This window comes from Thrips palmi, unplaced genomic scaffold (assembly GCF_012932325.1).
Source record: "Thrips palmi isolate BJ-2018 unplaced genomic scaffold, TpBJ-2018v1 HiC_scaffold_17, whole genome shotgun sequence".
In the NCBI taxonomy this organism is placed as follows: Eukaryota; Metazoa; Arthropoda; class Insecta; order Thysanoptera; family Thripidae; genus Thrips; species Thrips palmi.
This window is the reverse complement of record NW_023144626.1, coordinates 4,316,801-4,342,918: the sequence shown is the minus strand read 5'-3', so window position 1 is coordinate 4,342,918 and position 26,118 is coordinate 4,316,801. Positions and strand designations below refer to the sequence as shown.

Genomic DNA, 26,118 nt, shown 5'->3' with positions numbered 1-26,118 from the left:
TAAAGGAAACCTAATTCTCGGTTCCCATTCGTCTTGCTCCCAGCGGACCCGCCTGTCCCACTGCACTCCGGGAAAGAGTTGACGGAGTCTCCGGCAGGGCGCGCTGCCGTGCCCCCGGTTCATCTGGCCCGCGGCCCACCCACTGCACAGTGGGCCAGAAGACCGGTGGAGGCGGCCAAAATCCCGGACCTCCAGAGTCGCCAAATGGGGCTCGAATCGAACGTGTGTCCCCACCAATGGATTGCTCTCCGAACGAGGAATCCAATGGTGGGGTCACACGCTCTGTTGGAGTCCCATTTGGCGACTCTGGAGCTCAAAACGCGTCTGGAGTTTCGGCCGCCTCCGCCGGTCTTCTGGCCCACTGTGCACCGGAGAGGCCTCGTGGCCGCCGTGCCGCCGTGCCGGAGGCCTCCGCCTGGTGACGTGATTGTCATCTCTGCCGGAACTGGCCGAGGTATTCATGAGCCGCGTATTCATGAGCGGGCATTATCGAGTGCACGGCCTCGTCGTTTGTCTTTGTGACGCCCGAAAAAAGGAGAAACAACCAAAAGAAACTCGTGGGCTCGCCTGCTTAATGACTTTTCCCGAATTTAAAGCGAGATTCCGAACGTCCCCCCGACTGCACCTCGTTTCCGGGCGGCGCCCTCGCAGTGCCCTGTCGACAACGCGACTCAGAACGCGTCTTGAGCTCTGCGCTCCATGTGTCCACGAGTCACTGCCACTTCCAGTGCGGGCGCAAACACGAAGCCAGCGAAGCCAGCGAAGGCGGCCGAAAGATTTACTGGTGTGGCAGTCCTGGCGGAGTGGCGTGGCGGCGCTAGGGACCTGTTCCCTGGAAGGACATGCATGCAAGCCCGGCCCGGGCCGGCCCTACCAGTGGCCCTGCCCGTACGGCGACAGGCGCGGCCCAAGTTTTGATTACTAGCAACATGCGTGTCGCGTGGCGCTCTGCGTCGTCCGCGAACCAGAACCAGGGAACCCGGGTTAAACTTTCGATGGTCTCGATTCCCGCGTGACTCCTGCGGCCCACCACAGTGGGCCAGACGACCGGTAGGGGCGGCCAAAACTCGGAACGCGTTTTGAGCTCCGGAGTCGCTTAACAGGACTCGAACCGAACTTGTGACCCCATCAATGGATTCCTCGTTCGGAGAGCAATCCATTGGTTGGGTCACACGCTCGGTTTGAGTCTTATTTAGCGATTCTGGAGCTCGAAACGCGACTAGAATTTTGTCCGCCTCCGCCCACTGAGCCCACCCCTACCTGACCCCTAGGGGGGCTCCCCCGGGCCGACGATCGAAACAGGGGCGTTACAGGCGAACAGCGTTGTCCTTGTCGTTACGCGGACGATAGAGAAGAATCGGCTTTTAAAAGGCGCAGGTCTTTTCGAACCGCCACGGACTTGTTTGGCGCGCTTTAGGGGTGTTCTTGACCACTGGTGACGCTCTGTCTCCCTCGCTCCCCCGCGGGACGCCCCATGAGTGCGACAGTGACAGAGCGACGGGGCGATGCTCCGGAATCAGGTGGCAGGGGATCTCGCCCTCGCCCCCCTCGGCTAGATGGATCGTCCAGCCGGCCGGGCTGTGTAAGGGGACAGTCCTGACGCAAATGTCTGGAGCGAAGTAAACTTGTTGGAAAAGTAGTTCACAAGAGGTGTGATGCTCACGAGCTGCAATGCTTCTGCTTCGGACACATCGCATGTCGGCCTGCAGTCCGCACTGTGCGTTGCCTCGCGTGCACGAGCAGGCGCCTCCCAGCAACTGGATGGCCGTGTCGAGAGGCTCACGTCCTGGCGTCTGCATTCGCAAAACCCGAAAACATAAAGTGCAGCCAAATGCGAAACGGAACCAGAAAACCAGCTGCGAAAGGGAGTGCATTAACGTTAAGTGTGTTGTGAGCACGCCGGGGTCCCTCCTGAGGCCCTGCATGGCCTGCAGCCCGATCCGCCGGACCAGCCAGACCGCCACCTGGCCACACAGTACACTGTTAGGGCACCTGCCGGCCAGCCTGCACACTAGTCCTCTTTTTACACCTCCCTAACCCCTCTCACTGCTCGCAGCGTCACGGCGAGGGCGGCCTTAACGACCCGTGTTTGCTCAGGCTGAGCCACCGTAAATAAAAACCAATTGGTGGCGGTAACCGACACTTTGCTTTTCGGGAGCGGTGACGCATTTCGGAGCGCAAACTTTTGAGCGAAAATTTGAGCGGCACGTGCTGTGCTGCTCGCTGGCTCCGAGTGCCTCGTCGAGCGCAGCGACAGGGTATCATTCGATTGATCGTGTAGTCGATGGCGTTAATTATTTGCGGGATGACCCCGTTTGGGGCCCGTCGTCCGCCGTCGATATTTACTTGTGAACCCTTCCTTCCCGGGCCCGGCGTATGCATGAGGCGCTCCGGGGCCGAGCGGCCGAGGCAGCACCTGGCGAGGACACCTGTCCCGTTTCCGGTATCGCCCGGCCCTTCCCGGCAGCCCTTGCGGCCCTCGCGGCCCACGTGTCGTTTTCTTTTTACCCGCCTCGCACTCCGTCGTCCTCGTCGCGCTGGCAGTACCGCCGCACGCGATGCCGGCAGGGCGTCGATGGGTGCCCCCTCGGGTCCCTCGGGTCTCCCCATCAAGACAGGGGCCGCGCTGCTCCTCGTCACAGTCACTTCAGTCAAGGCGTAAATAATGCATCGTGCACACTATCGTGCACTGCTTGTACAATTTTGCAATCAATACTAAATTTTCAAAAAATTTAAGTTTAAAAAAATTGATGAGAATGAGAATGAGTTAGTCATTCTAGCAGGTCATTCGAAGCAATTGGTTCAAGGCTTTCTTCCTACATTAACTCCATAATGTGATCTCTCCGATCAGAGAAACTGGCTAAGCGATTTTGCGAAATGCACAGCAGCAGCTTGGGGCAGTCCTGGTGGCCTCGGCCCGGCTCGGTCAAGCCGTCAGCTCCGCTCGGCAAGGGCCGCTGGAGATAGCATCTCGCATCGCGGTCGGGGAGGGGGAGGGGGGGGGGGGAGGCGGGGCCCAGGGGACGAGCCGGCGGCCCTCGAGCACCACTGTGTCAATTAGCGTCGCCAAACGGTGTCAAAGACAGGACGCACTTCACTTTGCATCAAAATTGCCGACCGGTGAAAGAAAACTTTCAACACATTTTCATATGCGTATTTAACGCTGTCTAGAATTTTGACCGCCTCCACCGGTCTTCTGGCCCACTGTGCTGCGCCGCCTGTTATTCCGTGGGCTGGCGAAGAGCTTCCTCGAGACAATGGCGGGGCCGCTTTTCCTCGTTCTTTGCTCTAACCTCGGCACTATGTTCTTCTGTTTCCAGGTGAGTCGACGAGCAGGCCGACGCAGCGCGAGTGTGAGTGGACCAGAGATTATGGATACGCCTCGCTCCCCGTGCATGCGCCAATAAGCTTTCCACGCTTTGTCTCTGGATGATGCTTCGATTCCGTCAAACTATTTTCCAGTGCTTTTGACGTCCGACAGACTGTTTCCCGATGCCCAGAAACGAAGGAAAGTCGAATATAATTGGCTCTCTGTATTCAACTCGGTGAAACTCCAAAAAATGGGTTTACACCTCCGAAAGTTTGACCGCGGTGCGTTTGGGGCCGGCCCGCGGTTCGCGCGGAAAGCGTTGCCGCACCGCTAACTGAGCTCGGTTTGCTTCCACTGCAAAACACGTGATGGACTGCCGACAAACTCCACGACTCCGCAGGTTCAATCAATACTTGGCGCAACTTTTTTTTTTCACGAGGTTGTTGTAATAGTCGCACCACGCGCTCTACCGTGCCCGTCGGTACAACGCGGCCTGCGCGCGGCGGCTTAGCCTGTTTAGTGTGACTGGCCGGCCGAAAAACGCGCAAAGCCCACCTGCGCCCCGGTCGGCACGGTCGGCACGTAGGCAACCCAGCCGAGCGTTCAGGCGAGTACCCCGGCCCTTTCACGGCGTGCTAACGACCAAGCCGAAGGGGGACCGAGTCCAGCAGACTGATTCCGGGAGCAGGGCGCTCGGGGGGCGCACAGTGGGCCAGAGGGCCGGCGGAGGCGGCCAAAACTCTAGACGCGTTTTTGAGGTGCAGAGTCGCTCAATGGGGCTCGAACCGAACGTGTGACCCCACCAATGGATTGCTCTCCGAACGAGGAATCCACTGGTGGGGTCACTTGTTTGGTTCGAGTCCTGTTTATACCAACTGTGGAGCTCGGAACGCGTGCAGAATTTTGGCCGCCGGCGCCTCCGGGACGGCAGGACTGGACTCGCAGGGAGGCCCTCCCAGGCCCTTCCAGGATGACACCGGGGTGCCGCTCGGGGGCCGCTCATACGCTTACAGTAATTCACCTTCGTATTATCGACCATGCCCCCCCCCCTCCACTTCGCCGCGCTGCTTTGCGTACGGCCCAAGGGACGCTCTGCCACGCCCCGCCACGCCCCGCCACGCCCCGCCGCGCCGCGCGCGACCACAGAGAGGCGCCACGCCGCGCCGCGGGGAGGAACACAAGCCGTGCTCAACAACGTGGTCATTGCTGTGCCTCTGGAGAAAGTGTCGGGGCGATGGTGAACCCTAGGCCGAAGGGGCGTTTCGGGCGTTTCGCACTTTTATTTGAATGAGTGCACCAACTCAGAGGCCTCTCTTGTCACAAGTTTGGAGATGGTGCAATATCCGACTGCTTCGTAGATCCGCCCGGTGACGAGTCAGCCAACGCATAGCATCGCATGCAGGCCTGGTCCTGCTCGCGGAGTGGAGCGTGGCGCCGCACTGAGCACTCCGCTCACCCGATACGCCAGTGAGTCACATCAAAAGCGCAGAGGATCTTTTCGTCGCTCCGTCTCTGTCGCACCCACTGGGCGAGAGAGACAGCCTTGGCGGCCGAGAAAGGCAATCGAGGCGGCCGAGGCTGGCCTACCTCCCAGGAGCTCCGGTATTTGTTTGTTTGTTTGCCTTGGAAGGCGCTAATTTATTCGTCCGACGACGCCTGCAGACTGATTCCGAGAGTCGTTTTTCGTCGCTCTGTCTCTCTCGCAACGCACGGGCTGCCCCTTATGGGTGCCAGAGAGACAGAGCGACGAGAAGGACTCTCGGAATCAGTCTGCTGGCGCAACTTTGACGCGAGGGAGGAGGAGGGGGGGGGAATTCGGCAGCTGAAAGCAGCCAGTCCGCGACTCGCTCGAACGACCCATCCAATATGCGACTGCGGCTGCAAACAGCTCCATTCATTTGCTCCGTTCGTGCGCGTGGGCGGTCAAGAAGATAACAGCGTGGAAAAGGGGGGAGGGAATTCCGCCGAACCGCGGAGGAGTATCGCGACAGGTCCCTTTTCCTCATTCAGTCGCCGATCTGTCAGCTGGGCTGCTGCGTTGCTGTCAGCAGGGCAGCGCGTGCTCCAGCCATTCTGCATTCAGAGAGGGGGGGGGGGCGACAGGGGTTTAGTTTGTTCCACCGAAAATTAGTTCATAAATCACAGAATATTTTGTCTGCAAGCTTAGCTCATGTATGGCCAAAATACTTTGCTGTGACCAGCTACTTTTTTGTCCGTGTGGCCTAAAATAGTCTGTAAGGTCTTGAGAGAGAGAGAGGCGGGTGACCCAAGGTCACGTGGCGTCCGTCCGACATGCCACTGACTTGCCTTTGCCGGTGTGGGATTGGGCCGTGCCGGTCCGTGCCATGAATTATCAACCAGGCTCTGTCGTGGCCGCCTCACCGCGCTCGCCGCCGCCGGGGCATCAGAAATGCAAGCGCGATCCAGGCCTCGGCGTCGCGGCCCGGAGTGCCCGGAGCAGAGCTCGGAGCAGAGGGGCGACGACGGCGTGCTTGCTTGACCTTCACACGTGAGACACACTGGCGGCGATTCCGGCCCGGGGTCCGTACGTAAAGCGGCGAGGCGGCACTGCCAGGGCACTGCCAGGGCACTGCGAGGCGTAATGGTGAAAGCGACCTCGTAAAGCAAGCCGCTCGGCGCCGCGGCGGACGCCGGGACGGGACGGCCGGGACGGCCGGAACGGACGCCCTGCCCCTCCCCCTCCCCCTCGCCTTGCCGCCGCGACGAACCGAAGGCCCCGAAGGCCCGACGGACGGCGGCCCGAACTGGGCCGAACCGGGGCCGAAGCCAGAATGACGAGACCGAAAAAGTGCATCGGTGAGAGAGCTCGCGGGGAACCCTTTTCCTGACGTACGCGGGGGAATGCGTGCGGGGCGCGCGCCAGCCGCTCCGTTTACAAATATTTGGGGGCCTTATCCCGACAGAGAGACATCGTTACGCATGCGGCAACTTGCCGGTGTGTTGTTTCTTTGTTTCTGGTGGGGTCGCTGGCGCGCGTCCCCGCCAAGCAGCCGTCAAGCGGCCGCCAAGGGAGAGGGGCCGTGTGCCATTGACGCGAGTCCGGCGGTGCATGCTCTATGCCACTCCACTGCGAGGCGGGGCGGGCCGGCCGGCCGGTCGGGTCCAGCACCGCGTCGCCGCGTCGCCGCCGAGGCGGCCGAGGCCGTGGGAAGGACCGGCAGCCCTTTGTCCAGGCCGCAGGGCCGCGGGCGAGGCAGGCCGATGCTCTCGAGGCCGGCGTCGACGTCGTCCTGGCGAAACCGCCACGCCACCAGCGGGCTCATTCCGCGATCACTCTTCGCTCTGTCTCTCTCGCACGCACTCGCTGCCGTGGAGCCAGTGGACCGATCTCGTCGCTGTCTCTGTCGTTGACCGTCTCGCACCCCGTCGAAGGGGTGCGAGAGAGACAGGGCGACGAACTGATGCTTCGGAAACCGTCGACTGGTGCACCGGAAAGTGAAGTGCTGTGTACTATGTACGCAGTGCGGCTCGCGGCCTCGCGGGCTCAGGGCTCAGGGGAGTTTCATCCAGTGAGTGTGTTGAGGGATTCCGGAGCGGGCCGCGGCGGCTCAGGGATGATCCATGCGTGTGTGACGGTGACGGCGATAGGATCAGCGTGAGGGCCCGGAGTGGGGGGCGCGAGCTGACGGTGTTTTGTGACTGCAGCACAAACCTCGCGTCGGCGAGGACCTCGCGCGCGGCGCCTCTCGTGCGCAAGCCAATCATTGACAAGTCCAAGGGACTGTCGGGGGCAGCCCGGGGCGGGTCAGCTCAGGACGACCCTCTTGACCGCCCCTGGGACTGCGGGCAGCAGATAACCGGCTGGAAGGCAGGCAGGGCAGGCAAGGCCGAGGCGAGCCGCCACGGAAGTAGGATGTCCTGCGACATGTCGTGTTTACGCCGCGTCGCCGCGCAAGAAGTTTGTTCGGGAAGCTTCCGTAGCGGCCCGCCTGCCCGGCCTGCCCCGCCGCGCCGCGCCGCGCACCGCGGCCGTCGTGTCAGGGAGGCGGGGCGGGGCGGGGCGGGGCGGCGTGCCCACGGCACCGCGACCGCGCTCCGCTGCCAGCCGCTCCTTCCCTCGCCGCCCCGCGCACCGCGCCCCGCGCCTCGGTGGCAGCCGGCAGTGCCGCGACGTGCCGAGCCGCGCCGACTAGCCGCCAGCCGAGCCGAGTCGCGCCGGACCGAGCCGAGCCGAGCCACGGCGGTTGGAGCCGGCCCGGCCAGTACACAGGCCCGGCAGGCCCGGCAGGCCCGGCCTCACAGACACGACACACAACAACCAGTTCACGTTCACCAGTTGAGTTGGATCGCTCGCGCAAGGCGGTCGCGTCGCCTCGACAAGCCGTCTTGATGCGCCGAGCCGTCGCCGTCCTCGGAGGACTCGGTGGGGCCGTGCCGCGCTAGCCGCGAAGCCGCACAGTCAAGTGTCTAGCAGTGTGGCAGTCCAGCCCAGCTGCTTCCGGGTCCGGGCGTCTGTCCGTCCGCCTGTCTGTCCGCACGCGCCCCCCGAACCGTCGCGCTTTCGCGTGCTTAGGCGTGCTTTCGCCACCACGAGGATACACGGATACAAGGATACAGTGCTCCAGTGCCAGTGTGTGAGTGCGTCAGTGCAGTGTGAGTGCGTCGTCGACGTCGTCGTCATGAGAGGCAGCAATGCGTCCGTGCATCGCGCGTGACTCCATGGAGAAGCAGGGCAAGCAGGGCCTCGACCTGTCCACTGGCTCGGGGCTGTCCGGCCTCCACGGCCTGCAAGGCCTGCAAGGCCTGCACGGGGTGCACGCCCTCGCCTCCCTGCCCCCCGCCAGCCCCTTCGGGGCCCTTGGAAGCCTAGGCCCCTTCGGCCGGGCCGTGGACGCGCCGCCCTCGCCCGCCACGCTCAACCTGAGCGTCAACGTGCCGCTGTCGCAGTCCTCGCCGTCGCAGCACCAGCTCCGCGAGATCCTCCTCGCGCAGCTTATCCGCGGTAAGGCTGGCCGACGAACGGGGCCCTGCTGGCCCTGCCGGCCTGCCCCCTGCTCAGGCCCCTCAGTGTGGCACCGGCACCGCGCGCGCCGCGGCCGCTACGCCGTGCTACGCCACGGAGATCAACGGATGCCAGCTATTTTCACCGGCGCCGCCGTGGCCGCGCTGTGCCCGCCCCGCCCCGCCCCGCCGCGTCTCTCCTTGGGCCTCTCGGGCCGAGCGCGCTCCGACGCCGCGCCGCCGCGCCGCCGCCCCGCCGGGCCCCAAATAGTCGGGACGAATCCCGGCCACGCCCCGCCACGCCCCGCCACGCCCCGCCACGCCTCGCCTCGGTCCGGACGGACGCCGCCGCGCCGCGGCACTGCCGCCACGACGACCCACCGCAAGCACTGCGTCATTGACCACCATTGACACGTCGCTGGACGAAGCGACGCTCCAGCCTCCTTGTCGTCGCCCCTAAATGTCGCCCCTCCCCTCACGCATCGCGATGACGTCACCGTCAGCGTGCGACTCGCCGTGACGTGCCCGTCGCGCAGGGGTTGGGCCGACGCCGAACGCGGCGAACGGACTCGGGTCGGGGAAGGCCAAGGTCGTCAAGGCCGCGGTGCAATGCTTTGCCGCATCGCGCCTGCCTGCCTGCCTGCCTGCCTGCCTGCCTGGCCGCCGCTCGATGCGGCCCAAAGCCGCGGCCAGCCATTCATTACTCGCATTGACCGAAGTGTGACAGTGTAGCAGCCCGCAGTGCGGCGCGGCGGCCACGTCGCCAGTGGCGGTGCTGGCGGGCCACGCACGGCCTGCCAGGCCACGCCGCCACGCGGCCCGGGCGATGATTAGCAGCTGTGATTGGCCGCCGCCGCCTTGACGGGCTGGTCGAACCGGCGGCGCGTCGCTTCGCACACAGTGGAAGCGCTCCGCCAGTGTACTTACCAGACTGCCAAAAGGAGGAATACCTATAGTAGAACTAATGCACGACCGCGTGTGCCAAAGCAGATGCCGCCCCGCCCCGCCGCGCCCCGCCAGCGAGCAGCATGGCAGGCTGCCAGAGGCGCTCCAAGGCTGCATCGCCGTGGAGCCCAATGAGGCCGAGCTCTTTGTTTTGGCGTGGGGATCCACAGTCCCCGTCCAGGCCGCCCAATCCCTGGCCCGGAAAAGCGCCCCGCCCGCGTGGACGCCGTGTGGACACTGTAGACTCTGTCTGGCGCCGCTCGGCGCTCGGCGTCACAAAGCGGTCGCAGCAGACTCATTCCGAGAGTCGTCGCTCTGTCTCTCTCGCACTCGTGGGGCGTCCCGTGTAGGTGCGAGAGGGACGGCGGCGAAAACGGCTCTCGGAATCGAGGGCGAATCGGTGCCCCAGTAGCGAGTCGTCTGCCGCCGTTTGAAACGTGAAGCCGGTGCTAATGCATCTGTAATGCGTGCCGCGGGCGAAGCGCGACGCGCGACGCGACGGCTCCTGGTCATGGCGGGCCGGCGGCTTCCGCGGCCTCCGCAAAGCAGGGCCGTCGAGGGACGTTCTGATATGGAGAGCGGCCAGCGGCACGGCAGCAGACTGATTCCGAGAGTCGTTTTCGCCGCTCTGTCACCATCCTCGCACCATGAGTGCGAGGCAGCCAGAGCGACGAAAACGACTCTGGTCTGCAGTACGGCAGTCGTTTGGGGGCATGCTAGACCACCGAGGCGCAGCGTGGCGCAGCGACGCCCAGCCCGGCCGCGTGCTTCCCGAAAACATGTTTGCGTGACGTCAGTTTGTTGTTCTGGTGTCGTTACGCCCCGAGGAGGGGCGGCCCCCGCGGCCCCCGCGCCCCGCACTCGAAGAAGGACTGGCGCCGTCGGCGGCACAGTGTGCGTGGGGATCGCCCGCAGACCGATTCGCTCTGTCTCTCTCGCACCCGTACGGGACACCCCATGAGTGCGAGAGAGACAGAAGCAACCCCGGTGGCGAACGGCGAGTCCATGGGAGGGACCCTCTGGGGCCGTGAAGCAAATAATTGTCCATTTGGAGACAAGCGAGGCGTGGGCTTGGCGGTACGGCCACAACGTCCCCCCCGCGGAAAATGGGTCCTGCAATTTGAAAAATTGGTTTGGCTACGAGAGTCGGACGCGGTGGCGTCGGCAAGGAGGCGGTGGTGACAGGGAGACGGAAACTGGGCGGGCCCGGCTGAAATTGCACAGCAGCGAGATGGACAGTGGAGGCCCGTCGCAAAAATGAACGTCTCGCGTTTAGTCTTCTCTCTACTTACGGTGGACGTTCTACTGCAGTGAGTGCTGCCGCGGGGCGTTCTTATGGGTGCGAGAGAGACAGAGCGACGAAGACGACCCTCGGAATCGGTCTGCTGACTTGCCATTGGCCTGTTTTCGGACCCTGAATACACGTGTGTCACTTTGCACGGCTTGGTTTGACCGGCTTCCGTCGCGTACGTGTTATATCCTTGGACGGAATCTGTTCTCACCGACACGCCGGCACTGCCTGTGTTTGTTTGTACCTGTGTGTGTGTGTGTTCTGTCTAAATGTGTGCGGGCGCGTTTGGACGAGGAAATCGCGCCCCGTTCCGATAGAATAATCATTCGCCGCAACACCACCAAATGGGATGAAAACAACAAAGCGAAAAAGGCGCGTCGGCGCGCCGTGATTTGCTCCAGAGGTGTTCGCATTTTAACCGCATCGCCGCGCGCCGCGTCTGTATATAATGCGAGTACAGTACCACGTTTGGAACATTCTGAAAAATATTTGGTTGATGTTGTTGTGGGGAACGCGCAGGCACGACGGAGGAAGGGAGAGCTTGAGGACCTTACTCGCTTTTGTGTATTCACTGCGGCCGGCCCGGCCAGCCCGCATGTCTCTCGTATTAGCATCGGCGCCCCTCTCTGTCCGTGAATGTGTGTGCGTGTGTGTGTGTGTGTGTGCGTGTGTGTGTGTGTGTGTGATGCAAGGCTTCGTTCACTCCCCCATTCTCACTCAGTAGCCATCCGTCCTCCTTCCTTTTCGTCTCCTTGCTTGCCCTTCTCGCCTGGCCGTGTTGCTCGTGCGGAACGCACACGCTCTCTCTCTCTCTCGCTCTCTCTCTCTCTCTCTCTCTCTCTCGCTCTCTCTCTCTCTCTCTCTCTCTCTCTCTCTCTCTCTCTCTCTCCCTCACGCGACGTGGCGTCGTGGTGTCCGGCGGAGAGGCCCTTCAGGGGTGCCAGTCATGCTGAGTTTGCGCCGCGTGTGTGTTTGTGTGTGCGTGTGAGGGAACGGGGAGAGCGGCGTTGTAATTCCCAATGATTAATACCAGCCGCTTTGGCGCCACTCGAGTTTGAGTTTTGTCCGGGCAAATTTTTTTTGACGGTCCCATTTGACGCGCCGGCACACTGTAACGTAGAGTACCATCGGCCGTAAATACGTGCATGATCTTTATGTCTTGGCCCCGTGCCCTGCCGATGAAGTGCACGACGGCGAACGCGAGAGGAGTCACTGCGGCGATCAGCTAATGGGAGGCGGCGGTCGCGAGAATTGGACTCATCAGTCGTGTTGTGTAGCGGTTTCGCGGCCCGCGGCAGCAGCGACGCCTGCTTCAAGCGGTGAGAGGGTGCGCGGCGGCGTGGCGCGACCCTCACGACGACGCGACCCTTCGCGCCCTCTGTTTCCTGCCCGGGCCGGCTTCCCTCCCTCCCTACCTTCCGCTCCGGCCCGTGCTGTCTGCTCTTCCCGCGCGCCCTGCTGTTCCTGCGCTGCTGTTCCTGCGCTGCTGTTCCTGCCCTGCTGTTCCTGCCCCACTCTTCCCCCCTCCCCCCCCCCGGTGGCTGCCGGCCACTCGATACTGCCAGGCGCCGTGTCGTACACACGGTGGTACCCGCTGGCGCGGCTGGCGCTGGCGGTGCCCCGTGGCGATGCCTCGGCATGACAGCGTGTTCGCGGCGACGCCAATCCCCTCGAGAGGCGTTCGGTCCCCGCCGCGCCGCGCCGCGTCGCGTTGGGTTTGTGTCGGCGCCGCCGCTTCTCCCGAAACGGGTGTAGCGGCTCTCGCTCGGACGTCGCGCGGCCGCACGTACGACAGCTCAATGAGACTACTGGCGTGCCGATTGAACTCCCCGATCTGTCACCCGCTGCGCGGTGCGCGGCTGCTCGGTACACACACTGCTCGGATTGCGTGCCGCCGCAACGCCCTGCTTGGCGGCGTCCAGCGCCGTGTGCGAGTACGCACACTGTTTCCGAGAGGCGTTTTGGTCGCTCTGTCTCCATCGCACCCATGTGTCGTCCCGTAAGAGTGCGAGAGAGACAGAGCGACGAAAACGGCCCTCGGAATCAGTCTGCTGCTGGGCGAGGGCCGGCGGGGACAGGCGCCGGCCGACCTTGGACGAGAGGGGTTCCGTTTGGGAGCCTCGCTACTATTTATCTCGCTTCGTCCTCGCTGCTGGCTGGTCGATTTCGAGGTTTTCAGAGCGTATGGCACGGTCGAGAGTTGACTTGCAAGAAAGAAGCGCTACCACTCGCTTGGACGATCCACTGCAAAAAAAGAGTTCCTGCTTTTCCCTGGTAGCAAAGCCGGGTGATTTCCAGGGAGTTGCCGGGAAAACTAGGAACGGTTTTTGCCGTGTAGTGAACCCAGCGCGTGGCTTTGCAGTGACTCATCGCCAAGGGCCCGTCCTGCAACGAGCGTCCTGCTTCGCTGTACAAGCGGTGTCGCGTTTTTTCCGCGTGCGTTACGCGATTGGTGCACGGGCCCTTATCTAACGTGGGAGGAAATTGGCGGTCCCGGGTCCCCGTCCGTCGGGCCGGTCGGGCCGTCGGGGCGTCAGTGCGCGTGGCGAGTACGCGGTGAGCAGTCCTGGGGCCGTCCTGGGCGTCGCCCTACCGGCATGTGGACGCCTCGCTTTCGGAGGGGCTCAGGTGCGTATGCGTGCGCGCGCGTGGCACAGTGGGCCAGAAGACCGGTGGAGGTGGACACACAACTTTAGACGCGTTTTCAGCTCCAGTGTTGCTAAATGGGACTCGAACCGAACGTGTGACCCCACCATTAGATTCCTCGTTGGGAGAGCAATCCATTGGTGGGGTCACACGTTCGGTTCGTGTCCTGTTTAGCGACTCTGGAGCTGAAATCGCGTATCGAATTTTGGCCGCCTCCGCCGGTCTTCTGGCCCGCTGATATCCTACGACAAGCTTCAATAACCACTCCACTCGGTTTCAATCACAAGTGCCTCACTTTGAGGTTGAGTTGGCCTCCTCTCGCATGATCCGTACTCGAAAGTGAGTCCTTTTTCTTCAAGCATGTGGCCAGCGGCTGCCATGTCGTTTTCGTCGGTGACCACTCTCGGTCTCGCTGGCCGAAGGCCCCGAAGGCCCCGAAGGCCCCGAAGGCCGACGTGTCCAAATTAGGGGGCCCTGCCGAGTATTTGGCAGTGATAGTGCGGCCCTGCGCGATTGGCCGGGCGCAGATTAAGGCCGGTGTACAGTGTGCCAGTTTGGGCTGGATGGGTGTTTGCGCTGAACGCGTCGGCTGCTTCTGGGAAGCGAGCGTGGCGCCGCGCGGCGTGCCGGGCCGGGCGGTTTGATAGAGCACTTGACCCGAATGGGCTCGAATGGCAGATGGAAGCAAAGCGAAGCGAAGCAAAGCGAAGCAAAGCGAAGCGCGGGGCGGATTAGTTGGTGCTTTGCCCACTTTGCCGGGGGCGTCTCCCTCGCCCCCTCCCTGTCCCCCGAGCTGCGCGGCGTCCTCCTGGACCGGTGAGAGGGAGAGGGAGGGGGAGGGGCGGGTAGCGGCGTAGCCAGCCGGACTTCCTTCAGGGGGATCCACCCGCTGAAAATTGGTCGTGCAATTGGTGGAAGACCGGTGGGCTGGCTGGCTTGCCACTGCTGCAGCACAGGCGGCGCGCCGATATTCCCGGAAAGCTCGTTACAGTGGCGGGGAAGGTCGGGGCTGGATTCTAGGTGGGCGCCCTCCCTATGCGCCGAGGGGGCAACCACGTTCCATGTTTGGGCGCTAGATTTCAGCCAATTTTACGCCATAAATCTGCGCTTTTTTGCCTCTGTGGGGAAAGATTTCGGATTTCTGGAGACTTCTAAGGCTCCAGGGTACACAGGATTTCTCGAGTGGTGGCCTGGAATCCCAGGTACTGCTTTTGCCGCGTGTAAGCTGGCTGACTTTGAAGTCCCCGACCACTTACTCGTGCTATGTAATTTTCACACTCGAACTTTCACCCATTTTAGACAATTTTTTTGGTAGTGTGAGGAAGAGGGGCCACTTTTTCCCCTTTTGTCTAATTTGAATGGCTGTGTGTTGACGCGGTGGTGCCGCGCTGCTCGAGCCGCGGCGCGCCGGTCGAGCCGAAGAGAAATCGGAACGACGATGGAAGCGGGTCGCGGGGCCCGGATGGAAAAAAGAGGGGGGGGGGAGTCCGTGGAGCAGCCTACGGCCGAGGCGCCCAGGCATTCACTCGGCCCTAACGACCCGAGTACCGCTTCATTTGTCGTGCTAAGTGGGCGGCCTATCTTCGTTTTCGCGGCCCAAAAAATGAAGAGGTATAAAATATCCGAACGCGTGATTTGCATACAGGCGTTTTGGCGGTCGTGTCGGTTTCGGCCGCCAGCCGTTGCTCTTTGACATTTGGCAGTGTGCCGCTCTCTTCCGCGTCGGCTTTGCTTTCTTTCTGGGTCGTTGGATGGGCGAGCTTTCTGGTGGGGTAATAAGTCAAACCGTATCGGAGATCGATGTAGGCAGTGTGTCCCGCGGATTCGGGCTTCGCTTCGGCTGTTGAACTCGCCTCGCTGCTTGTTCGCGCCGTTCTTGGCCTCCTGGAGGACCAGCAGAAGCCCCTGACCGGCGGCCGACCAGCCTCCACGTGGCGGCGCTGGAGAGTCAGAGTCCGCGCCGCGCCGCCGACGTCGACTGCGTCCAGTAGATCCTGTTGGTGCCCGTTGCGTAAGCAGCAGACGCCTCCACGGCGAGTGCGTGGCCGGGCCGAACCAGGCCGAGCCAGAGAGCACAGTGGGCCAGAAGCCGGTGGAGGCGGCCAAAGACGCGTTTTGAGCTCCAGAGTCGCTAAATGGGACTCGAATCGAACGTGTGACCCCACCAATGCATTGCTCTCCGAACGAGGAATCCATCGGTGGGGTCACACGTTCGGTTCGAGGCCTGCTTAGCGACCTGGAGCTCTGCACGCGTCTAGAGTTTTGTCCGCCTCCACCGGTCTTCTGGCCCACTGTGGAGAGGCGGCCCTGCCAGCGAAAGGTATCGGCGAAAGTCGCCGCGCTCGCTTCATTTCCCGATGATCGGTGATTGTTTTTCGCGGAAGGGTGGGCGTATGGCGCGGCGCGCCTGTCAGCCGCAGCGTACTCCCTGCAGGCTGACTCCGAGAGGCGTTCTCGTCGCTCTGTCTCTCTGTTGCACTCATGAGGCGTCCCGTATAGGTTGCGACAGAGAAAGCGCGACGAAAACGACTCTCGAAAATGAATCTCTCCATTTTCGAACTTCCTCGCTGAAAAAGTAGCTCCGGCCTCTCGCTTCGTGGCTGGTGAGCCTGAAGTCGGGTTGCGAACGGCGCTCTGTCTCTCTCACACACCTGCGGGACGCCCCGTGAGTGCGAGGGAGACAGAGAGAGAGAGAGAGAGAGAGAGAGAGAGAGAGAGAGAGAGAGAGAGAGAGAGAGAGAGAGAGAGAGAGAGAGAGAGAGAGAGAGAGAGAGAGAGAGAGAGAGAGAGAGAGAGAGAGAGAGAGAGAGAGAGCGAGAGAGCGAGAGCGAGATACAGAGAGAGAGACAGCAGCCCGCTGGGCCGCCGCCGTGCTGCTCACTCGAGCCTCCCACGGATGGACCTCTGTCGACAAATTGAATCCCAGCGACTAATGAGCCTCTAACGGCGGGCCGCGCGATCAGTGTAGGGGAGGGGGGAGAGGTCGCCGTTGGCCCACACGGTGTGCGAACGGAACAAACATGAGTCTTCCCTGGCGGGCCGGCTTGGTGGATAGCCAGTAGACACCACAGTGATAACGGCGTGCATCGCGCCGGGTTGCACCCGTCGCTCGTGTCGCGTATTTAGGGCCTCGGAGCACGGCTTGGAACGAGCCAAGCTCCTAATTACTCGAGTAGTCGACCCTGTCGGCCTTTGGGGCCGTGAGCACACTGTGAGTCGACGGCCCATCTGCCGACAGTTCGCGGCCCGGCCCGGCCCCCTTCCTTTCCTCTCCATTACGACCCACCTGTGGGTGGCGCGGCACAAGCGCGGCACCAACGGTGTAGGCACCAGGCCCCACTGCGGCGCGCTCTTACAAGATTTACGCTCCAGTCGTCAATGATCCACTCGGGTCAAGCGGCCTCGACCGGCAGTGCCTCGTCGCTCTGTCTCTCTCGCGCCACCCCCCTGCGGAGCCCGAGTGCGAGAGAGACAGAGCACTGCTGTTCCGGTACTATCAGTGTGGGCCCATCGTCGCGGCGCTGCAGCGAGGGGGCGTCGGACCATCGCGCCGAGGCCGCGCCTCTGTGCCTCTGCGGTGGCCGCGGCGGGGCGGGGCGGGGCGGGGCGGGTGGCGCCGGCGAAAAATAGCAGCCGGCGGCGTGTCGCAACGAACACGTAGTCGCGGAGACAACAGGCTAATGATAGAGTACATTCGCACCCGTCTGTCTGTCTGTCCGTCCGTCTGTCCGTCTGCCCTCGCAACGCATTTGCAGCACTAATCCGTTGGGAGAGAGAGAGGGAGAGGGGTGGTGGCCCCGCCTCCGGGGACGCCTGTTTTGCGCACCGGACATCCCTTATTCACCGAATGAATAAGAATCGGCGACACACACACACACGCACACACACACTTCATCACACACACACACACTCACACACATGCTCTCATAAGCGCGCACACACACGGCAGAGGCGTTGTCATGCACACACGTCAGGTTGGTCTTGTCACGTTGAATAATGTATCTGGGGCCGCGCGGACACACACACACACACACGGACACATGCAGGCGAAAACGCACATCTAAACACGCGCGCGTGGACACACGAACGCCCGGCGATGCACTCACACACACACACACACACACGCTCGCGCTCACTTACCAGGACAGACACATAAATAGGCGGGCGGGCCGCCACCCGGCTCCATTTGCCAACTTAAAAACCGATTCTCAAGCCGTTGAGAAACAGCGGGGCCGTGGCCGCGGGGCCGCGGTGTCGCCGAGGGCCGCGGTGACGTTCGAGAGGGGGAGAATCCTCTCCTCACGCGGTTGGGCCCCACACAGCGGCCATAAACATTATGGAATTCAGGAGGGGGGAGGGGCCTAAAAGGAAAAATAGTCGACTAAAGAGCTCGCTGCATTTGGTGTGGCGGCTTGACAATGAGAGGCTAGACGGGCGGGGCGGCGGCCGGAGTGTCGCCGCGGTCCGGGGGACGACGAGGAGGACGACGAGGAGGACGAGGACGGCGGCGTGGTCGTGGCTCCAGGCTGCCGACCGCTCGCACCACCGCCAAAGTTGGTTCACTGGCCAGTCAGCAAGCCGGCTAGCCCAGCTGCTGGGCCGCGAAGGGAAGAGCGAGGAGAAGCACTCGCCTCGTTTCGAGTCGCCGCCACAACTTGATTTTTCGCGGCGCCAAGTGCGACAACCACCCGCTGGAGGTGGATCAGAGTCGTCGCGAAAACTGTCAGAAGCAGTTGAGTTTTTGCTGTGCAATTTCAAGTCCGGCCTGCCCACGAGGGGAGTTCACGGTTTGAGGGTCCGGGACGCCAGCGGCCGCACAGGTTCGCGGAGCCCGGCATCGTCGTGCCCCCTCCCCCCCTCCCAGTTTTTGCCGTACCGCACCTGGTTGCCGCGAGTACAGTTAGGCGGCGCCGGCTGTGCCGAACCGCGGCGTCGAGTCTACAGCTCGCGCGGCCTAACCTCACTCGACGTCCCAAGAGCCTTGCTCGACACTTGGCGAAATTCTCCATGCATAAACGACTCGTTGCCGCTTTTCCGCGTCTGTTTCCATTTCCTCGGCGCGTTTTCCGCGGCAATGTCTGCGGCCGTTGGTAGTGTGGTGGCAGGGCGGCGGGCCGGACCGCTGGCTGCGCGCCGCGCGCCACCTCGCCGCTCCAGCCCCACCTCCACCTGCCTGACAGCCTCGACGGCGACGCCGGGCGACGCCTGGCCGCCCAAGGCGAGCCGGGACGGAAGTTAATTCTGCAGGGCCGGATTTTCGACGTAACGCAATCAGGGCAGAGCATCGCAGGGGAGGCCTCCCCCCCCCTCTCAATCTGTCATTTCCCTGGCCGGCCAAATCCGCGCCATCCGCCGCCCTTCTAATGACTTTGCCGCCTTGCGAGATCCGGGTCGCGAGGGTCGCTTTCGTCGCTCTGTCTCTCTCGCACCCACACGGGGCGCCCCATGAGTGCGAGGGAGGCGGCGCGACGAAAACGACTCTCGGAGGCTGCTGGAGTGATTCCGCGCACATCGTCGCTGTGTCTCTCTCGCGCGCCGTGGCGCTCGCGGGGCGCGAGAGAGACACGGCGACGACGAAACGGCGCGCGCGTGCGCGGCCGAGATCGAGTTTCTTCATTAGGCTGCCTGCATCCGATCCGGGCATAGCCGGGCACTGCCGGGCACAGCCGGGCACACCGTGGCACACCTGCCGGGCTTACCGCCGGCCGCCCGGACCGCGCTGTCGCGGCTGTCGCGGCTGTCGCGGCTGTCGCCACACCTACTTGAAGCTGATCTCGGTGTTGGCGGCACGGCACGGCACGGCCCGGCCCGGCCGGCCACACCAGCCCGCTCACCTCGCCGCCCAGTTTCTCATTTCGCAATGGCCAGTGAGTTTTGCCGGCAGGAGCCGCCGCCGCCGCTGCCGTGTGCGGTTTCTCGGCCGCCCTGCACACTGATTCCGAGAGTCGCTCTGTCTCTCTCGCACCCACACGGAGCGCCCCGCGAGTGCGAGAGAGACAGAGCTCGGAATGAGTCTGGCGGCCGCCCTGCGCGTTCTGCATTCTTCCCTCCGCTGGGCTCGCTCCGTGCACCTCTGCTGCGCGCTGCCGGGCTGCCCAAGGACACACCCTCCCCCTCCCCCTCCCCCTAACGGGTTCTCCTCGCTCCGTTTTTATTTTTCCCAAGTGGAGCTCGTTTGGTGACGATTGTGAGGGTGATGCAATTGCTGTGGGCTTTGCAATGTCCCTCTCATTTCTCCCTTCCCGCCCCTTCCTTCTCCCTTCGCTGCCCGTTGCCCTTCGCCTGCCTTGGCGGGGCAGTGGCGGGACCACACAGTGGGCCAGAAGACCGGTGGAGGCGGACAAAACTCTAGACGCGTTTTGAGCTCCAGAGTCGCTGAGTGGGGCTCGAACCGAACGTGTGACCCCACCAATGGATTGCTCTCCGAACGAGGAATCCATTGGCGGGGTCACACGTTCAGTTCGAGTCCTGTAGCGACTCTGGAGCTCAAAACGCGTCTAGAGTTTTGTCCGCCTCCACCGGCCTTCTGGCCAGTGGTGGGACGAGGGGTGGGCTCCACCGTTCCGCCCTTTGGGGCAGTGTGTGTGCGTGCGTGACGTCCTCCCGGAAGTCGGCCCTGCCTACGCCACTGCGGCCTGTGTCACGGAGCCCGCCCGGCAGGCTGATCGCCTCTGTCCGTCTCTCTCCCACTCGTGGGGCGCCTCGCGGCCCGCGGGGGTGCGAGAGAGACGAAGCGCTGCGAGGTGGCGTGCCGGATCGGGTTGATTGCCCTCGGGCAACAGCCCGGGCGGGGCGCGGGGCGCTCGGCCTGTGCGCAGAATAGACTCGCGGTTTGGGCGTTTGGCCCGGGCCGGGCAGCTCGCGGGCCGCGACCACCGGCACCGCTCGCCTCGCCTCGCTGGATTTTGGTTGATGATGGCAAAGGCTAGGCTGACTCTATCCCCGCCGCGACGGGGCCCCTCGCGGCACGCCGCTGACCCCCCCCCCCCCCCCCCCCCCCGCCCCGCCCCGCCGCGCCTTCCGCTTCCCCGCCTCGGCCTTCGAGCGTGCCATTGCCCTAGCGGCCGGCTGGGTCGGGCCGCGGGGCCGTCAGGCCGACGGGCTGGGCCCCTCAGCTCGGCTCGGCTCGGCTCCCACCACGGACCTCCAGCTCGACTCGGCTCGGCTCGGCTGTCCGTGTCCACTACAGTTCCACCTTAGCGGCCCGATGAAGTGCTACCGGGCTGCGCGGCTCCAGTGAGCTGCGCTGGGTGGCCGAGAAAGAGAGAGAGAGAAAGAGAGAGACGCGCGCGGCTTGAAGCAAAGCGAGGCAGAGCAACGAGTGCGTGTCCTACAGTGTCCAACACGCCGCCGAGGCGCCAGCGCCGCCATGGCCAGCACGGCCAGCGGGGACACACTGCCTGGATTGCATCTGGTATTTAGATTGTGTGTTTGCCTGGGAGCCGCCGCACCCCACCCCACCCTTTAAGCCCTCACCTGCCGCTTACGCACCGGCGCAGTAAAAATTAGTGACCTGAAATGAAGGGACGCGTTCCGTTCCTCCAAATCTCACCTCCTCCTTTTCGCTTTCCTTCTATCTTCCTCTTCTTCTTGGCCTTCGTCATTTCTTTACTTCTTCTTTGTCTCTTCTTTTCTTCTTTCCTTCTCATTTTCTGACGGTATCTCCTTCCGCTTCTTCTTCCCCCTCCTCCTCTTTGCACACCTGTTTTGATCCCGTTCCTTGGTTTGCAATGCGCGACTCCTGCGTGTCCTGCCGGCCTCTGCGAGTGTGTGTGAGTGTGTGTTGCGCGGCACGCGTTCGCTGAAATGGACAAGCCGGCTGGGGCAGGGCAGGGCAGGGCAGGGCAGGGCGGGGCAGGGCAGGGCGGGGCAGGGCAGGGCGGGGCAGGGCAGGGCAGGGCAGGGCAGGGCAGGGCAGGGCGGGGCAGGGCGGGGCAGGGCAGGGCGGGGCAGGGCAGGGCAGGGCGGGGCAGGGCGGGGCAGGGCGGGGCAGGGCAGGGCGGGGCAGGGCAGGGCAGGGCGGGGCAGGGCAGGGCGGGGCAGGGCAGGGCAGGGCAGGGCAGGGCAGGGCGGGGCAGGGCAGGGCAGGGCTTGCTGGCTCCAGTGGCGCCTTCCAGGCGTCTTCCATCACGCTGTGGCGCCTGCCCGAGAGGGGGGGGGGTGTTACAAGGCCCTGCAAGGGCCCGGAACTAGGTCGCAAGGACGGGCCGCAAAGCGAGAGGAAGGGCACCGAAGGGCCGAAGGGCCGAAGGGCACGGATTGGATGCATTCCGGTCAGGCAGTCTCGCGTCCACCTGAACAAGTGTTACTTTCCGCGCGATTACGCGCCCGCTCGCCGGACTTTGGGATCGTTTTGTCGGCCGGGCGGAGCGCGGAGCGTAAAGCGAAAAGCCCGCGCCGTGAATAGGGCCGCTCGCGCCGAAAAAGGTGATTCGTGCGCTGTCTGGGCAAACAGCCCGTTTTCCTGGAAAGGGGTCGCGGCGTCGCAGCACACGGACGGGCCCTTGGCCCTCCGGACCCTCGGACACGCAAATAAAAGTGTCTTTACTGCTGGTCGGCGTCCCGGCGTCCCGCTCGGCGCTCGGCAGGTGGGCGGGGAGCACAGCACGGTAGCCGGCCGGGTGGGGCGGGGAGGCGGGGCGGGGGTGGAGGGGGGGGGGGGGGTTGGGCCGGGAGGAGGAGCAGGTGGCAAGCTGCGGGCAAACTGTCAAAACACATGCCGTACCAAATTATATTGATGCTCCGTGTTTGTACGGAGGTGCCTCTCCCGAGTAAAACACCCCCGGCCCGTTTCCTTGTTGTCCGACGCGAGCCGATCCGTGTTCCAATCTTGTCGGCTGCCGAGTCGAAGACCAAACCTGCCCGCCTCGGAATTATACAGTGCAGAATTTGTGCTACAACGGCGGCGCGGCGGCCATCGGTCGGATGAAACTGTCACTGAGTGAGCGGGGCGTATGAATTATGTATTGACGAATGGCTGGGGCGCGTAGCCCGGCGTAGCCCGTTGGAGAGAGGAGGGATAGACGAGTTTCAATTTGAGCCGCGGCGGTGCCGAAGGATCATCCCGCCGCTCTGTCTCTCTCGCACCGCTACGCGACGGCCCGCGAGTGCGACAGAGACAGAGCGACTCTGCGGAATCTGTCTGCAGCTGCCGAGTTTGCTCTCGCAATCCGAGGCGGCGGCGGGCCGAGGTGGCCGCTGTATTGCCGTGCCGTACTCCGCACCGCCGCACCGCCGCACGGCGCGGACACGTCAAATATTGGTGGAGCGAGCCGCTTGCGATTCATGATAGGCGTCTGCTTTTGATGCGAGCGGCCCTGCTTGCCCTGCTCTGCCCTCCCGTGGCCTGCCCTGCCCTGCCCTGCCCGCAGCGCCGACCTATATTTGTGTACTTTGTCGGATAAAACATGCAAGACTGTGTCCCGGTTTGCGGCACGCCACGCCGGGTCGGGCCATGAGGAGCCAAGCCAAGCCAAGCCGCCTCGACGGATTCGCTGGAACGCGCTACGCGCCGCCTCGCGTTGATGCCAATCTTCAACCCCGTGGCGGCCTCCGCTTCTTTCCCTTCTTTATTTCTTTTTCTTCACTTTATCTCCGCGTCGCGGCAGTGTAAAAGGACGTAAGAGGGGCCGAGTTTTGGCAGTGTGCGTCCAGGGGCCGCTGGCGTGCCGGCGGTCCTCTCCTTTCACCTGCAGTCTGATTCCGAGAGTCTGCAGCTGTCTCTCTCGCACTCATGCTGCGTCCCGTGTGGGTGCGAGAGAGACAGAGCGACGACTCTCGGAACGCGTCGCTGCTGGCGGTGGGCAGCTGTGAGCGCGGCGGCTGCTTTTTAGCGACGGAGAGGAGCAGCTCCGGTACTTGCCAATTGATTGCTTGGCGGGGGGCAGCGCGGCCGGGCAGGGCCGGGCAGGGCGCGCGCTCCGCTCCGCCAGGACTCTGCCAAGACTCCGCCAAGCCTGGCCGGGCGGCCGGGCGGTCGGGTCGGCGGCCTAGAAAGGCGGCTCTCTACGCGCACCGCGGCACCGCACGAATGGGGAAGGACAAGGCCAGGAAGTGTGCCGTCGTCCTGGCGGCGTCCTGGCGGCGTCCTGGCCGCCGCGTCCGCCCCGGTCCCGTTGCCCCGACCGGCGAATTTGGCCGCGCCACACCGTGGGCCGCGCCAGGCCGCGCCAGGCCGCGCCAATCCGGGGGCCGCTCGGGGAAACCGCGTGCCTAGCAGTCTCCCTCGCACCCGCTGCGGCCAGCGAGAGGCGCCGCGAGTGCGAGAGAGACGGAGAGCGCTGCTGTCGGGAATCAGCATAGCGGCTTGTTACGGTGTGCCGGGCAGCCTAGTGCGCGCCGATCGGCCTCGACTCTCGGAATGAGTCTACTGCTCGGACGTGCGGCGCGGGCTTCGGGCGAGAAAAGTGGCGCCTAGGCCGAAAGAGAATGACGTTGTTGCCGATAGCGGGGCTGGACCCGTGCCAGACGCAGGCCCGGCGGGGCGGAACGGGAACCAGAGGTGGAAATGTGAATGATGTCGCGCGGCGCGTCGACGCTGCGCTCACTGCTAGTGTTGACTGACCTGACTGCTGTCCTCACGCCCTGCCCTTTGTCTGCCTGCAGGTGAGTCGGCGTGCCGCTGGCCCGGTGGACGCGGCGCCGGTGAGCTAATGAAAGCGTTAATGAAACACCACCGTTAAAGTGGGATCAAGCTCAGAGTTTAATGCGGCCGGGCCGCGTCGTCCGCGAGGCCGCCTAGCTCGACTGCCTGCCTCCCCCACCCCCAACCCCTCCGGAATCTTGTGAATATTAAGTCAAAGTTCTCGAGGGGGAAATATTCGAGTTGGCTTCCTTCCTCGGGCGAGCAGGCTGCTCTGCTGGCCCGCCCCGGACCGCCCCGGACCGCCCCGGACCGCCCCGGACCGCCCGGCCTGATTCGATAATGCGGCGTCATTTGTACACCGCGAAAACGCAGAGCCAGCGCCTTTAGGACTTGAACGCGGCGGTCTGCTTGCACCGGGCCCGGTTGCACCGTGTGTTTTCAACGGGTTCCTTTTTTTGAGCGACGTTTATCGCGCGGCTCATTCTTTAAATGAACGTTAACAACCCGTTCCGGGCTTTGGGCCGGCCGGCCGGGCCAGAACCCTTTTTACTCCTGGAGGACGCCAAGGTGGTGGGGGCGGCCGGCCGGCAGGTGGCGGAGACCCTCGTCCGCCTGCCCGACGCCCTCGTGCCCCGTGCCCCGAGCCCTGGCCTCGCGACCCTCCGCCGCCACTCGAGTCGTCGTCGCGGCGTTTGTTCGGGTTTTCTCGTAAATTGATTTGTGCCACGATCCTCCACCTCTTGCCTCCGTGCACGTGCTCCTCCTTCGGTCCTTTCGGCGGCAGCGCTGGCGTAGTTCGGCGAAGTCGGCGACGTCTTGGAAAACCAGAAGGTGTCACCAACAGCGCTCCTCGGGGCTTCGCTGTTTTTTTTTTTTTTTTAAAGAATGCCGCGCGAAGCGGATGATGATGCGATGGACGTCTTTATAACGCCGTTAAAACGGCCGCCAGTGTTTGGGCTCGCGGAACGAAACGGAATGGAATTACTGATTGCCTGTCGTGATGGCCAATTGATCGCAGGGATGTTAATTCCTTTTTATGTAATTTTTATTTTTTGTTTGACGCGGGGCGGTTATCGATGCGTCGTTATAGGTTTTTGATGCCTCCCCTTTTCTTCCCCCTGGCCCTCCTTTTCCACGCCGCGGTTTCTTTCTCGCAGCGAAAGCAGGCCGTGCTCGGCCTCATCGCGTCGTCATTGTAGCCGCCCCGCCCCGCCCCGCCCCGCCCCGCCCCGCCCCGCCCCGCCCCGCCCCGCCCCGCCCTGCCCGCCCCGCCCCGCCCCGCCCCGCCCCGCCCTGCCCCGCCCCGCCCCGCCCCGCCCCGCCCCGCGCGCACCGGTCCTCCGCCGGGTCGCCGGGTCGGGTCATCGCCGGCTCGTGCGCGGCGAGGCCGTGGCGGCTGGCCCGGCTGCGCTCGGCCGCGACGCGGCGCTCGGCTCGGCTCGGCCCGCGGCCCGCCCGGCGCAGATGCGAACGGCCGGCGAAGACGGGGACGGGACGGGGGTCTTGAAGGAGGCGAAGCAAGCCGGCAGGAGGACCCGCTCGCATTATTACCCGACCTACTGCCGGCTTTACGTAACCGTCGTCTTGCCCTGCCCGCCCGGGCCGCCTCGCCGCTTTGTCCCCCAGCGTGCCCTTGCAGCGTTCGCCCCTTCGCCCTCCGCGCGACACCTCGTTTTATACGCTTTTGTGGTGTCTTGATGCGCGTGCGCGCGCGTGTGTGCGTGTTGCTGGAATTGAACCTCATGAAGGGGGCGCGGCGGGGCGGGGCGGGGTGGGGCGGGGTGGGGGCTTCTGCCTGGTTAAGCTGTGATCACACTAGCGGGTCTCCGAGCGGTTGGCGGGCGCGGGTGGGGGTGCGGTTGGCGGGTGCTCCAATCACACTGGGCGGCGCGGTTGAAGGCCCCGCTCCTCTCCACCGCCGGGAAACATAACCTCCACAACTGTCGCGCTTGGCGGTAAAAATGTCAACAAAAGGGTTTGGAATGAATGACAAAGGTTTAAATTCGTATTCTTTTACTCACTTGTGAATTGCGGCCCCATGATTTGTTCTACTTCTTCCCAAACCTACCGCTTCATATCAGTCCTCTTATAGCACTCAGCTGTGGACTCCCACAGCATGGGCGCATTTCCACTAATTCTACGAAGAGAAATTCTTTCTCTATCGAGAAAAGTTCTTTGTCCTTCGGTCCCATTATTGTTCAAGTTCAGTGTTCAAAGTCTATATCATAAATTCACAACTACAAACAACTGTGTTGCGCAACACCGATCACCGTTCGCGCCTTCTGGAGAGCAGACGACAGGCCAGAGCTGGTCACATGACAATCCAGCTGCTCTCGTTGGCTGCGGTGCGGTTAGCGGGTAAAAAAATAGACGTCGGCT

General features: G+C 63.5%; 1 protein-coding gene across 1 annotated transcript in view; it reads left to right on the top strand.

Annotated features, from left to right (window-relative positions):
- The first annotated feature begins 7,574 nt into the window (after positions 1 to 7,574).
- LOC117643956 (mucin-5AC-like) overlaps positions 7,575 to 26,118 on the top strand; it is a 32,396-nt gene continuing 13,852 nt past the window's right edge. The window contains exon 1 of the mRNA XM_034383143.1: positions 7,575 to 8,273. Within this exon, the coding sequence (XP_034239034.1) occupies positions 7,964 to 8,273 (310 nt within the window). The 5' untranslated portion in view covers positions 7,575 to 7,963. The remainder of the gene's footprint in view (positions 8,274 to 26,118) is intronic.